Source organism: Rattus norvegicus, chromosome 7 (genome assembly GCF_021556685.1).
Source record: "Rattus norvegicus strain SHRSP/BbbUtx chromosome 7, alternate assembly SHRSP_T2T, whole genome shotgun sequence".
Taxonomy (NCBI): Eukaryota; Metazoa; Chordata; class Mammalia; order Rodentia; family Muridae; genus Rattus; species Rattus norvegicus.
Window position 1 is genome coordinate 117126296 of NC_141540.1, and position 13451 is coordinate 117139746.

Sequence of the window (13451 nt, forward strand, 5' to 3'; positions counted from 1 at the left end):
CATTGAGGCAGGGAGCGACCCTGTGCCAGGATTTATTAAATTATTAATACTACACTTTTCATGGCCACTGCTCCTCAAGATCCGGATCAAAATCCTGTGTCTTCCAGTCTTAAGATCTAGATCACAGTTGTACCCTCCGTTTCTGGGTTGTAGTCCATTCCAGATTAAAAGTCCAAATAAAACCAATCCAGGTGAGAGCACCTAACAACATAACTATTCCTTGTTCAACTGCAAACACACAAACAATAAACTTAGCTGGGCAGGGTCTTGTCTGGAGATCACCACCCCCTTAATCTGTTTCCTAGGACACAGGATTCAGTTCTTTTTTTTTTTTTTTTTTTTTTTCCGGAGCTGGGGACCGAACCCAGGGCCTTGCGGTTGCTAGGTAAGCGCTCTACCACTGAGCTAAATCCCCAACCCCAGGGTTCAGTTCTATTTCACTTCCTGGTTCGTCTTTATTACTTCAACTGTACATTTTGTAATTTTCCTTTCTCAGCTTGCTCCTTTTCATTAAGACACTCTTCATAAGAGTGAACTTTAGTAACCACAAAACAGAATTTATACCAGGTTGTTTTGAGACTTTCTTTATCAAAGCAATTAATTATTTTACATCTCTTCACCTTAGCCTCAGGCAGACTCTTCAGACAATGGCAAAATAAAAACCCACCACATTCTTCACCAAAATATGGCAAAAACAGATTCTAGGCCACACACTGACATTCTTCTCCAGTTGGGCCAGGTCTACACAGGCAAAACCATCCTCAGCACCAATGACTTTCATATTTCCACTAGGATGCCCATTAAACCCCACTTTAAGCATTCCACTGTTTCCCAAACCCAAAGTCCCCAACTCCAGATTCCTCCAAACAAAAACATGTTCATCACAGCAATACCCCAGTCCCTCGTATCAACTTCTGTCTTCGTTAGGATCTTACTGCCGTGAACAGACACCGTGACCAAAAACTCTTACAAAAGACAACATTTAACTGGGGTTGGCTTACAGGTTCAGTCCATCCATCAAGGCAGAAAGCATGGCGGCATCCAGGCAGGCACGGTGCTGAGAGTTCTATATCCTCATCCAAAGAAAGCCAGGAGCTTGCTGTGTATTGCTTTGCTTGGTCTCAAGCCAAGCTAGATCTTGTGCAAAGCCCAGCTCATCACAACCAATTTCTCAGACAGACAGATGTTCAACCCCTGCCACGTAGTCATGTTTACTCTGAACACCTTCCAGGTAGGTGCCAGGGAAGCAAACGTAAGTAGGATCCCATGCTTGTCACAAAGAGACCCGAGTGTGAGGAAATAGCCCCCACTCATCACCACGTTGTGCATACCCTGTGTTTGTGAGGAGGCCTCCCTGAAGCCTGACATTTCACGGTGGCCATTCTATGTGGAGGAAGCTGCCTATGCAAGGGGCGGAGGGGTGGGGTGACACCTGTGGCTGCCTCTTCCTGTCTATCCAGCTATGCCATTCCAGTTAAGCCCTGTACAAGGCGTTGGGTAATGACATCCCCATTCACAGTCTTGTGGGTGTGGAGTGCTTGCTTCCATATTTCAACCCAGGGGTGCAATCCTGGCTTGGGTTCTCCAGCATGAAGGGATCTTAGAGACACCTTCTAGAAAACACCATCATATGGGTGGATTCTGACATGAGTGGAGATAAGACAGGTATGGACAGGAGAACAGGCCAGGGCACATAAGCCAGAACAGCTGTAGGTAGGGAATAGAGGAAGGAAGAATCAGGAGTACTGGATTACTGATATAACTAGGAAGGCCATGACATCTGTGTATCTAGGACTATCTAGGACTATCTAGTCCTATCTAGGACTGTGGCTAGGCAGACTGAGTCCTAGGAAGGGCGCACTGCCCGGCAAAGAATAAATAGATGGACCAAGTCTACAAAAGGCACTTGAGGTAGAATGTGCCATCCGCAACAAAGTTTTCACATCGTGGGTCATAGAAAAGAGTAACAGGGAGAGAGGCACCAGTGCCCAGCACCAGGCCCACAGTCACCCTTCAGTAAGCTCTCTTCTGCAGATCTGCTAAGGTGGGGACTGGCGACAGCATGGATCGTGCCCACAAATCTTGATACCGGGTCTGGCTCAACGAGGTTCAAGGCAGCTCCATCGGCCTGCAAGGCTCCGGCGTAGGAATGGACTATCGTCGTAGAGCGGATGGGGCCTTGTAGGGTATGAACGGTGGCGGTGGCGGATGAAGCGGAAGAGGTTGGAGCTGCGTGTTTGGACCTGCGCCCGGGCAAGCAGCGCCACCTGCTGGGCAGACACGTGCGCTGCCGAGGAAACCGCAGACTCCGGGTCGCCCTGCAGCTGTCCTAGGTCTACATAATGGGGCAACTCAGGCTGTGTGGGAGAGGAACCTGGGGCCCGCCCTCACCCATTCTGTCCTGCCAACTCCTCTCCAGAACCCTCCACTTCTCCAGCACTCTACCCCATGTTAGATCTGGTTCTCACCCTGGAACAGAGAGTCCAACAGGTCTTGACTGACTCCTTTGGGGCTAGTATGATAGGCCAGGAAACCTGTACCAAAGCAAAACAGTGAGGTCTGGCTCGGCCCTAGAAAAGGCTGACCCAGCTCTTAGAGCCCTAAGTGGGTAAGTTGGCCTCACCTATTAGCACAGTGGCTGCCCGGCGCAAAGTGTCCTGTGGGCTCCGCAGGTAGCCCTGGGTCTGACTCAGGAAATGCTGAACATGGCTTGGATATCGGTGAACCTAGGAACACAAATGCTCATGACAGGGCGAAAGTATCAGTCCTTCATGGAGAAGGGGCTGGAGATAACATGAACAAAGGCTATGGACTGGCCTTATAGGAGTATGATGGTCATGTTTAGCTCAGGTAGAGACTCTGTTTTGAGGGACAAGTGAGTAGTTGACTATACCCTGGTGCTTTCTCTACTATACTAACCAGGCGGTGGCAGACGCGGCTTAGAGCCTCAGGGCTGTCGTAGTGAGCCACAGTAACCATCTCCTCCAGCAGGCCCCATCGAAGGGCCCGATCACAGCGGACTAGTGTCCACTCTGAGCTCTGGAATGGAGGAAGCAAACAAGTTAGGGGTCTAGAAGATGGCCAGTGGTGGAAAGAAAGGGAAGGTGTCGGGAATAGGTTGGCAAAGCCCAGGGTGAGGTGGTTAGTATAGCAGCCCAAGGAAAGACCTGGACTCTGAGGTTATTGTCCCTAGCTTGAAACCTTCAGAGAGGTGACAAGGTACGAGAGGAAGTACTAGATGAGAGAGATACAGGACAGAACACTGACCTCAGCAGCATCCTGACTGGAGTCATGTAGGCGCAGCAAGAGCGGCACCAGACTCTGCAGCACCAATTTCCTCAGGGGTCCCCGAAGCCCCAACCGGAGTCCCCTCTGGCCCTGCCGCACTAGTGTTCCAAGGAGTCCCACTGCTGAAGCACGGACCGAGTCCCGAGCCTTCGTGTGAAAATACAGTCAGAGTTCAAGGAAGCAAGAGTGGGAGAGAACCGTGATGACTAAGGAGCCTGATCGGGGCTACAGATTAGGCCTTAATCCGGTGGCAGGTCCACAGGTAGCTGGGTGGGGAATGTAGGTGGGGCCTGTGGATAAGACTGAGTATCCGTGGATAATGCCAAGGCGGACACAGTGGGACCACAGGGCAGGATTTTGCTCACATCATCCAGTAGCGGTGGGAGGCGTGGTCGCAGCTCAGAGCTGAGGAGTCTCACGGGTGCTCCGGGCTGCAGCAGTATTCTCCGCAGCGCGCCGAGCGCAGCACCCACCAGCCGCACATCGCCTTCGCCCAGTGCTCTTAGGAGTACCGGCAGCAGCGTGTTCACATGCCTTATCTGTAAAGGCAAGCCTTGTGGCTGGACCTTTCCAGACTCTCCCTTGGTCCCACCTCCCCCGGGCGCTACCAGGTGTGCACCTTCCCACGATTCATTGCAAGGTGACCAAGGCCAAGTAGGCCTAGCCAGCGCACGGTGGGCTCGGGGTCACCCTGCCAAGTTCGAAGGCGCTCCAGGATGACTTCCTCACGTAAGAGCTGTGCAGTAGGCTGGCTCTGCAACAGCTAAGAAAAGGGGCAAAGAGTCAGCATATCTCTGTGTCTGAGCAGAGTCACCCCTCACTCTTTTGGAAAGAAAGCTCACCCCAGTAAAGAAGGCCATAGCTGTGAGGCGCTGCGAGTTATTGGCGCTTCGTAGCCGAGGGAGCAAGTCTGCAAAAAGGCCTCGCAGATGATGATCAGCATGCGCCACCATGGCACTGGAGTAGGGGAAAGGGGAGTTCTTCTTCCGTTTGGAAGAGCTCAACCCCACCACCTCCCCCATGCTACCATCGCACCTGGCCAGCAGGGAGCCTCCTCCTGTTGTGCTGTCCTGGGGTGCCTCCTCACCTGGCCAGCAACAGGACACCCTCCAAGTGTGTGTGGGCTCCTACCAGTCTCCTCCAGCCTCCTGCTTGCTCCATACATGTAACCACCATTCGGCCACCATCCCCTGTGAGCAGGGCCTTTAAGGCCTCCACTGTGCAGCTGGAGGTGCGAAGAGTTGAGCAGTGGACAGTGAGGGCGAGGAAGGCCTGTCCCACCCCTCACTTATCCAAGGGTACCTTCTCACCTGGCGTGGCTGTGAGGTGGCCCTCGGTGAGAAGGCTCCCAAACCTTAGGGCTGTCGGGGGAATGAGCACCTTGAGCCAGGTCATGCAGCTGTGTGACCAGTGCTAACAGCAAGTGAGGGTAGAAACCTCGAGTGGCTCCCACGCAGCCAGAGACTGCCAACATCTCTCCCAGAGCGCGGGTGGCCTGCAGATCAAGTAAGCCCACCCTTGGAATTCTGCCAGTTTTTGGATGTGTACAGGACATCCCAGACAAGTATGACCCGGGAGCTAATCTGTAGTCCTACCCCTACAAGGCTACTCTTTGGCTGCTGGTGGCCAGGCCACGCCCCTTGGATGCTTGCGGCCAGGCCACGCCCCCGATGGCACTTGCTGAAGCCACTTACTGCCAGTGCCTCAGACTCGGGACCCGCCGCGCCCTTCAAGGCCCACAGCAGTTGCACCAGCACCTGCCCGTTTACTCGCTGGTTCCGGCTTAGGCTTCGCCACAGCTCAGAGGCTGCCCTGGGGGTGAAGGGCCGTGTAGTGAAGAGGAGCTGCATGGAATCCTCAGGAAAGCCCACCACTACGACTCTAGGAAAAGGCTCCAGAAAGTAAACCATCCTTTACCCTTCTGTCATCCCACATCCCAGAGACGACAAATGCAGAGCCAGTCCAGACATCAGCAGCCCTCTGGACTACACTGAGCCCTGTTGTGGCGCTACTGGGAAACAGACCTAACATTTTTTGGTTTTTAATTGTTGTAAAGAATTAACCAGAAATAACTTCTGTGGTAAATGACCCGAAAAGTTGGAGACTTCTATGTGCTCAAACCTCCCTGCTTACTTATCCCGCCCATATCTTCAGGTTAAAAAGCTGGGGGTGGGGGCGGGGGCGGGGGGTGGGGGAGGAGAGAGAGAGAGAGAAGAGTGTAAGAGTTAAACTAAACCCAGGTATGATTTGTGACACCAGCAGAAGTCGAGGGGAGGGAATTTCTGAGGCCCTGTTCCCCTTCTGCCGGGTGCTGCAGGAACCAGATTCTATGATCAAGCAGTCAAGCGGGAAGGGGGAAGGAAGCCGCGTGGGGCAGCGCGGTTGGGCGGGGGAGGGTTACCGGTCCGGGGGTAGTGAACTGGGTAGCAGCGCACACACCACGTCCTGCGCATGCTCCAGAGCCAGTGCGCTCAGCACCCGTAAGGCTGCCCGCCGGGGTCTCCCTTCTGCCAGACTCGGCACCTGAGCCAGCAGCCCACGCACCAGATCGTGGACCTGGGTAAAAGGAACAAACGTCAGTAGTTAGAGCCCCTGGACCTCGAAAGGAAACTTTTGCCAGCACCGCACCCACTCTCAGTAAGAGCAGCCTTTAGGGGGAGTGTGGTCGAGATTGTTATTCTCCTCCCACATTGAAGGGAGGCTTGCAGGATTCTCTGGATGGTGGCGGGGATGCTAACCTGGTCCTCCAACCGCTGTCCCCGGGCTTCCAGGGCTGAGGACAGAGTGAGCGCTGTTGCCTGTGTCCCAGCATAGCCAGCCTCCTCCAGACACGCAGCTGTATACAACGCAAGGTCTGCAAGGGTTCCTTCCTCCCAGGAATACTGAGAGACCTATGAAGGGAGAGTGAAACATGGAGTTTCTGAAGACCCCAAGCCTATCTCAACTATTCTCCCTAGTCCCCCAGTCTTTCCATCCCTCAGATGGCGACAAACCCTCCTCCCTTATGATGTTTTCCATCTGTTTACCCTCAGTACCCCCCAATACCCCCACATCGCCCCCCTCCCACATACACACACTTGTACTTTGTCTTTCTAGCGCCCAAGTGAACAGACAAACCGTTCATCATCCATCTTCATTACTCACCTGGTATGGTCTCTCCGGGGCTGGCTCCTGGACATTGGGTGGGGAACCGATCTCACTACTGGCTGTGGGGGCAACCACTTCATTCCCAGGCTGGGCCTCAGAGGCAGGGGTGAGTGTTTGAATATAGGGCTCAGCCTCTGGCCCAAGCTCCTCGGGCTCAGCCTGGGGACCTGTAGAAGAGGGTCCCACAGGCTGCCCCTGGCTAGCCCGGATTCCTTCAGCTAGAGCTGTCAGAGTTAGGGAGCCCACAGGGCCATCCCGGCCCCTTCCCCACACACCCCCAGCCATTGTGTTCCTACCAGCGGCACCTGCCACCACTCTTCCAGTGAAGTTGTGTCCAGACCTGACCTAGAATCAGGCCCCGGGCGGGCCCACAGGCGGGCCTACAGACAGGCGTGGTGGCGTGGGCATATACGTGCATGCGTGTCTGAGCATGTGGTCGGCTGTCCAATCACAGAGATAGCTTAGCATGGGCTTGTGAAGGGTTTCTGCCCCGGCTGCTGGAGCCAAATGGAACAGCCACTGCATAGTCTGGCTCTGCCCACCAGTGCCCATGGAGATAGTAGACCATTCAGAAGAGGAAGGTCTTTAACCCAACTGTCGGACTGTCCCCCTCTTGTCTGGGGGAGGGGTCCAGGGCAGTTTTAGATCGTTCTGAAGAAGCTTCAGCAGGGTCAAGGGTGAGGCTGGACCACATAGCCAGATATCCCAGGAATGGGTGCGGTCGGATACTGTCATCATCCCTGAACTTGAAATACTTGGGGTGTGGAGCAAATGAGGTGAGGCCTCCTAAGTACGTTTGCAAGTGCCCACTGTTGTTGATGTGAGCTCCCCTACATCCTTGCCAGTCCTGAGGTGTTATGTCTCATGCCCTATATGTCCAGCCCCTCCTTCTCTGAGACTGTTTTCCCTGTGTCTGCGTAGGCAGTGTGTATGTATACTGTATGCCCAGTTGTATCCCTTTCCAGGTTCACGCTCCGCAGGGCTGGCCCAACCTCTACCCTAAACCCCAACTCTCCACCCAACCACACTATAGGCACTGCCCAAGCCCTCAGCCAGGGGAGCTGGATGAACTAGTCTGACTACTTGGGCAAGTGGAAGTGCATGGGGAAGTTTTCCAATCTGTGGGCATTCATCATCTTCAGCTCCCGTACCTCAGGCTACCAAGCCCCAACTCTGCCTCCCGACAAGCCTTAAGAGTCCTGTGTTGGTTTGAATAAGAATGGCCCCCATAGGCTCATACATTTGATGCTTAGTCATTAGGGAGTGGCACTTTGAAGATTAGGATCAGGAGGTGTGACCTTGTTGAAGAAAGTGTGTCACAGGCAGGGGTGGGGGTGGAGGGGTGGGCCTGGCTTTTTCAAAAGCCCCTACCAAGGCCGTATGCCATCATTGTCCCCACCAAGGTGGTCATGGTTGCCATGGTGATGGTGTCTCTTCACAACAACAGTAGAGTGCCTAAGGCACTCCAACACTCTCCTAAACGGGTCCTCCTGAGTCTAGCTTGCTGTGCCCAGGTAGCTCCAGTCCTCCCTGAAGCCAGATTTATTTATTTATATGAGTACACGGTAGATATTTTTCAGACACACCAAAAGGGGGCATCAGATCCCATTACAGATGGTCGTGAGCCACCATGTGGTTGCTGGGAATTGAACTCAGGACCTCTGGAAGAGCAGCCAGTGCTCTTAACCGCTGAGCCATCTCTCCAGCCTGAGTCTCAGATTTTTTAAGTCTTCTCTTCCTTCCTGATTATTGGGCCATAAACTGAGACCCCAAGGCCAGATTGACCTAAAACAGATGATTGATCGTGAGGGAGAGCCCTGACTTGGAACTTCCCAGTAGTCCTTAGGGAGGATCCCTGAGTCCCCCTCCCTGCACAGCCAACTGTAAAGGTCACAGGGACCACCAATCATTATGCACCTAGTTGCTGTTGCTATAATCTATCAAAAATTGTATAAAAGGCTTATGGGGGGGCTCTCTGTCCTCTGGGTGCAGGACAACCCCAGAGCGCTGGAACAATAAACCTCTTACTTTTGCATTGAATTGTTTGGGGGTCTCCTGGTAGCTAAGGCTCACAGTAGAGTCTTACAGTAGCTCATGCAGGGCTGGCTTGGGAGCCTGACATAGGCACATTGTCCTTAGCAGATATGAGTGCCTGGGGCTAGGATTAGACTCTGACACCCCATCTCAACCTTAGAACCTCCCTATCTGCTTTTAGTAGTAGGTGAGGGCTTTCATAATAAGGCTCTCAAAACAGAGATAAAGATAAGCCCTCCCCATCTTGTGGCCCGGTGGCTCCCTTCAAACCAGGTCCCACAGCCCAGCCCTGTGGCTATCTTCCCACATGCTGGGTGTTAAGTTTCAAACTCAGGGCAGGCAGCTGAGGTGCTTATTGAACATATCAAAGCAGACCTGACCTCCAGGTTCCCCCAGCATCCCCCAGTTCCTACCTATTACAAGGTACAGGGGCATGCCCCACCCTCTACCAGGAACTCTCCAGCCCAGAGGCCGGGCTGCTTTTCCCTATGTAATCCACATGTTTTGGTCACTGCTGCTCTCCTTTTGTACCTTTGGCCTCCTGGCTGCTGTACTTCCTGTGCTCTCCCTCCCTCCCCTCCCCCTCTCCCCACATGGTTCAGGGTCATGACCACCCTGGACTCTCCCAGATGTGTCTGCCTCTGGCTGTGTTCTCCTATATATCTATAATAAACCCCTTCACTGTATCTAGGAGCAGTCACATCCTTTCCTTTTTATTTCTTTTTTTTTTTTTTTTTTTTATTCACCGGGGCTGCACCTCCTCATACTCCTAACTCCAGCCCAGCCCTGGAAGTCCCAAGTGAGCAGCAGAAATTTGTGAACTAATGACACGTGGCTGACAAAGTTGTGGGAAGAGAGAGTCGTGTTCTTTGTGATCTTTTTCACAGGGCACCTCGAGCACTCAGACTGTCCACCAGTGCCCGAAGCTTCTCTGACAATGCGACCTGCAGAGAGAAGAAGGGGATATGGCAGCTGGAGCTGGGAAGCAAGCAGGGGGCACACAGGACACATAGGCCAGGCGCCTATAGGCTGACCTGGTATACAGCAGGGTTCTGCAGCTGCTTATGAGCTGGTCGGAGGCGGCTCAGGGACTGCTGGGCAAAGGCTCTGGACTCTTCCAGAGATGGAAGTGGTTCATACGGCTGCAGGGGAGGGGGAGAGAAGGGTTGCAGTGCTGGCTTTGGATCAGAGCTCAGCCTTGGTGAAGGCGCAGGTGAGGGGCAGTCACCTGTCCCTGTTGCAGGTACAGTCGCAGCAATGGCTCCACCTGGGCTGGCTTCACAGTGCAGGGCTCCTGGGCCCCCTGAAGCCATACCCTGAGTTCCTGCCCAGCCTTGGGTGGGGGCTCTTCTGCTAACTGCAGTAGGTCCAGTAGCAAAGACCCTGTGTAAGAGGCAAGAAAAACGTCAGAGAAAGACTGTAAGCTGGAAAAAGGACAAAGGAGACAGAGAGGGAAATCACCCTCAGAGTCCAGGAACCGGAAGGCAGCCTTGCTCCCTGGCAGTGTTCTCTTCTGGGATTCCTCCGTCAGCTTTATTCGAGGTTGGCCTCCCACGGACACCAGCTGCAACGGCAGGGTGTTTGGATAGCTGCACCCCTGCCCCTAACACCCACAATCTTCCAGACTCATCCCGCCTGGGGCCAGACATTGTCTTTACCTTGTAGACACAGCCCATAGAAGGCTGTTTGGGACAAGTGACCACATTGGTGCCAATGCCGATGACATTCACCTCACTGCCCTGTGGGGAGAAGTGACAGTGACACGGAGCCACCCTGCCACCTGTCGGGTGCCAGGGCTGTCTAGATCATCCACCACCTGTTCCTCTTCCGCTCTACCTTTTGGGCTAGCCTTGCCAGCTCCTTCTCGTCAATGTTGTTGCTGACTGCAATGGGAACGAACTCTAGCCAGGGCATCTGGAACCTGCATGCAATAGATTCACAGGCAGCACCCCTCAGATTTAGGGTGGCCTCTTTCCTTGCTCCCTCCCTCCCTCCCCATTAACCGTGCCTATACCCACCCGTGTCTTAGGAGCCCCTAGTGGTCCTACCCTACTCCTCCCTCCCTTCCAGGGCTTTCTCGGTTGCCCCTGAAACAGTCCCATGGTCTCACTATAGGAGAGACCTTCCTTGTCCTCTGGGACTCCCAGGACGTTTCAAGCAGGCACACCATGCCCCTGGTGGGGAACTCACTCAGCACCAACAGTTCGAAAGATCCCTCGGATCTCCTTAGCCTGCTGAAGCAGGTCACCGCTGTCCAGCCTCACACCCACTGCCCTGTAGCCCAGTTCCCCAAGTGCCAGGGCTACTGCCAGGAAGTTAGGAAGACCACTCCTGCATGTAAAACAAGGGGTCAGGGGCTCAGTTGCTCCACCAAGGCCACACTGATAGAATGCTCACAGCTCACCTGCGTACGCTGTAGGAATCTAGCAGGCCCTGGAAAGCCCGGGGGAAGGCCAGCGCATAGGCCACAAATGCTGCTCGTTCCCCCAGATGTGGCTCCCGCTCCTCCAGCCCCAAGTAGATGCACACATGCTTCAGCCACAAATTTACACTGGCAGGCAGGTCCACGGCAGGGCCCTCACTAGAAGCTGGAGCCAACATCTGTAGAAAGAGATCGGTAAAAAGATGGTTCTAGAGTTCATTGTAAGGCCTGGGAGTGGCCAGTATGCCATGGCCTCGGGGCAAAGGTGACGCCATGCAACACCAGCTTTCTAGTGCAGACGCACACACATCAAGTGCCCAGGGCAGTTTCTGCCAGTATATATATAGCAGGGCCCAGCTGACTCGAGGGTCCAGCCCACTCTAGCTGGGCTAAGAATTGGTTTTAGGATCTTGTCTTCTAGAGTAAAGCAGGCCCGGTGTGGAAGCACACACTGAGACAGGAGCAGAAGGATCTGGGAATTCAAGCCCAACCTGGTCTATACGGAATCCTGACACAAAACAAAACAGTACTAACCGGGTCAGGGGGTACCTCACTACCCAAAAATGAAGTGATGAAGGAGTGGGCCAGGGTCCCTGCCACGGGCACACCTCTCAGTTGTCCAGCAAGTGTGTTGCTGCTGCTGTCAAACCCTGGATGAGAAGGCAGGTAGGCTTAGGGGACTGAAGGCAGGTAGGCTTAGGGGACTGCCTATACGATAGTACCACTCCTTCCCCAACCTGTGCCTCCTCCAGGCCTCACCACCCAGGTAGCTGTAAATGGAGGCCGTGAAGCCCCCATCGGGACCCTGAGCTCGCCGCAAGCCCATCTCTAGTAGTCTCTTGTCCGGTCCTGCAATCAAGCGAAGCCGAGCAGCATTGGTGGCTACGAGGCTGTGGAGAGTTAATAAGCCAGGAGAACCCAGGTGAGGGGTCACAAAGCCACCCCAGTGGGAGGTCTTAGCCCCAGCCCTTCCATTGTCTGCACCTCTCAGGGACTCCGCTCACCTAGCGTAGCTGACCAGACACAGCAGCGGAGTCTCTAGCAGCTGTACCAGAAGAAGAGGCCCCGACACCTGCAGAAGTGGCACCTGTAGGGAGAGTGATCAGCTCCACAGCGGACCGCCTGGGCCACCCCACTCTCCCTACACATTCAGCGCAGGGCACTCACACCAGGGAAAGCGAGGGAACCCTCCGGCAGGGCTCGCACCGACACCCGAGAGCAGTCAAGGGCTCGAAGGTGCTCGAAGAACGCAGGGTCAGTGTCTGGGGGTAGCACTGAAGCCAGGAACTGCACATCTGGAGTGATAAGAGAACACATGTAGTCTCGGGGAGGACTTGGTCAGGCAAGTGCAAGTCCCCTCAGAGGTCAGGGGAACATCGAGAGGGCATTAGAGATTCGTTTTTGAGGGAGTGGGGGTTCTCTTCCAGCCACAGTACCGGTGCTGGTCGTGGAACTACCTGCATCGCGCAGACGGAAGGCGCGAAGAAAGCGTATACAGTCCTGCAGGCCAGCGGTCAGGGCAAAGGAACCTCCGAAGGGGCAGTGGCGGAAGAAGAGTTCGAACTCTGCTTCCTCACATGCCCGGCCCGCACGCCAGTATCCCAGCCCCATTGTAGCCTGGTAGAGGTCGGTGAGCAGCGGCCGCACCACCATGCGCCCCTGGTCGTCCAGCTCCATCTCCATTCCGCAGGGTACACAGGCTCTGGATTAATGGCGCCTACTCCACCCCCTAGGGCACAGGTCCAGACAACCGACTCACGCGGAAGGAGGTCCTTTCCCGGCAGAAGTGGGCGGAGCAAGCCGTCTACCCTGTCAGAGTTGCCAGGACTCAAACCAGCAAGGTGGGAGAGTGGCACACCCCCATCCCAGTCTCCGGGACTCCAGCTAGCCGCTTGCCCCTGAGACTGGTTCTTATAGATTTTGGAGCTCAACTAGTGGCAAAACAACTTAAAATTTAACAGGGATGGAGTGCTTGATCAGGTTGTACTTTACCCTGGCCTCTTGCCCCTAACCAGGAAGGACCAAAGCGGGTTACATTACAGCTGTGAGCAGGTAGGTGCTGCCTTTCAGGTGAGGGGAACCCAAGCACCAGTATAGGGGGATATTCAACCAAGCAGCCAGGCCTGGTAGCGAGTCAATGGTGGTAAATGTCTTCAACCCCAGCATTGGGAAGGCAGAGAGAGGCCAGGTAGTTCTCTACAACAGCCAAGGATATATAGCAAAATTTATTCTCAAGAAAGGGGGTGGGGGCGTCAGGCTGGAGAGATGATGGCTCAGTGGTTAAGACCACTCACTGCTCTTCCAGAGGTCCTGAGTACAAATCCCAGCAACCACATGGTGGCTCACAACTATCTGTAATGAGATCTGATGCCCTCTTCTGGTGTGTCTGAAGACAGCTACAGTGTGCTTATATATAATAAGTCTTAAAAAAAAAAAAAAGAAAAAAAAAGCAACATTTAAAAAAAGAAGTTTTGGGGTTGGGGATTTAGCTCAGTGGTAGAGCACTTGCTTAGCAAGCGCTAAGGTCCTGGGTTCGGTCCCCAGCTCCAAAAAAAAGAAA

The 13451-nt window shown here is 54.1% G+C and overlaps 2 protein-coding genes across 5 annotated transcripts; both read right to left on the minus strand.

The window, feature by feature from the left end:
• Positions 1-568: 568 nt before the first annotated feature.
• Positions 569-6799, minus strand: Mroh6 (maestro heat-like repeat family member 6). 4 transcript variants are annotated; one of them, XM_087555223.1, is made up of 15 exons: positions 6732-6770; positions 6433-6494; positions 6027-6179; positions 5206-5844; positions 4983-5100; positions 4599-4783; positions 4376-4513; positions 4131-4245; positions 3908-4051; positions 3654-3827; positions 3268-3435; positions 2920-3039; positions 2624-2726; positions 2469-2534; positions 569-2267 (listed from the first exon to the last, which is right to left on the minus strand). In XM_087555223.1, exons 4-15 carry the CDS (start codon positions 5256-5258, stop codon positions 2155-2157), a joined length of 1497 nt encoding a protein of 498 aa, XP_087411349.1. In that variant the 5' UTR covers positions 5259-5844; positions 6027-6179; positions 6433-6494; positions 6732-6770; the 3' UTR covers positions 569-2154.
• Positions 6800-9194: 2395 nt separating this feature from the next.
• Naprt (nicotinate phosphoribosyltransferase) lies at positions 9195-12652 on the minus strand. The gene is given in 13 exon segments (NM_207609.2): positions 9195-9413; positions 9504-9611; positions 9698-9852; positions 9931-10033; positions 10128-10208; positions 10306-10390; positions 10660-10800; positions 10874-11070; positions 11426-11541; positions 11651-11781; positions 11896-11978; positions 12059-12186; positions 12349-12652. Coding segments are annotated over 13 exon segments (1617 nt in total). The 5' UTR covers positions 12575-12652; the 3' UTR covers positions 9195-9350.
• Positions 12653-13451: the final 799 nt, after the last annotated feature.

Excerpts from the sequence above, each read along its gene's own strand:
- Mroh6 (XM_087555221.1), bottom strand. The coding sequence starts at position 6,720 with ATGGCTGGGGGTGTGTGGGGAAGGGGCCGGGATGGCCCTGTGGGCTCC. Across the intron at positions 3,436-3,653 it reads TCCCACCGCTACTGGATGAT|GCTCGGGACTCGGTCCGTGC; the intron begins GTGAGCAAAATC and ends TTTCACACGAAG. Across the intron at positions 3,040-3,267 it reads CCAGTCAGGATGCTGCTGAG|AGCTCAGAGTGGACACTAGT; the intron begins GTCAGTGTTCTG and ends CCTCCATTCCAG.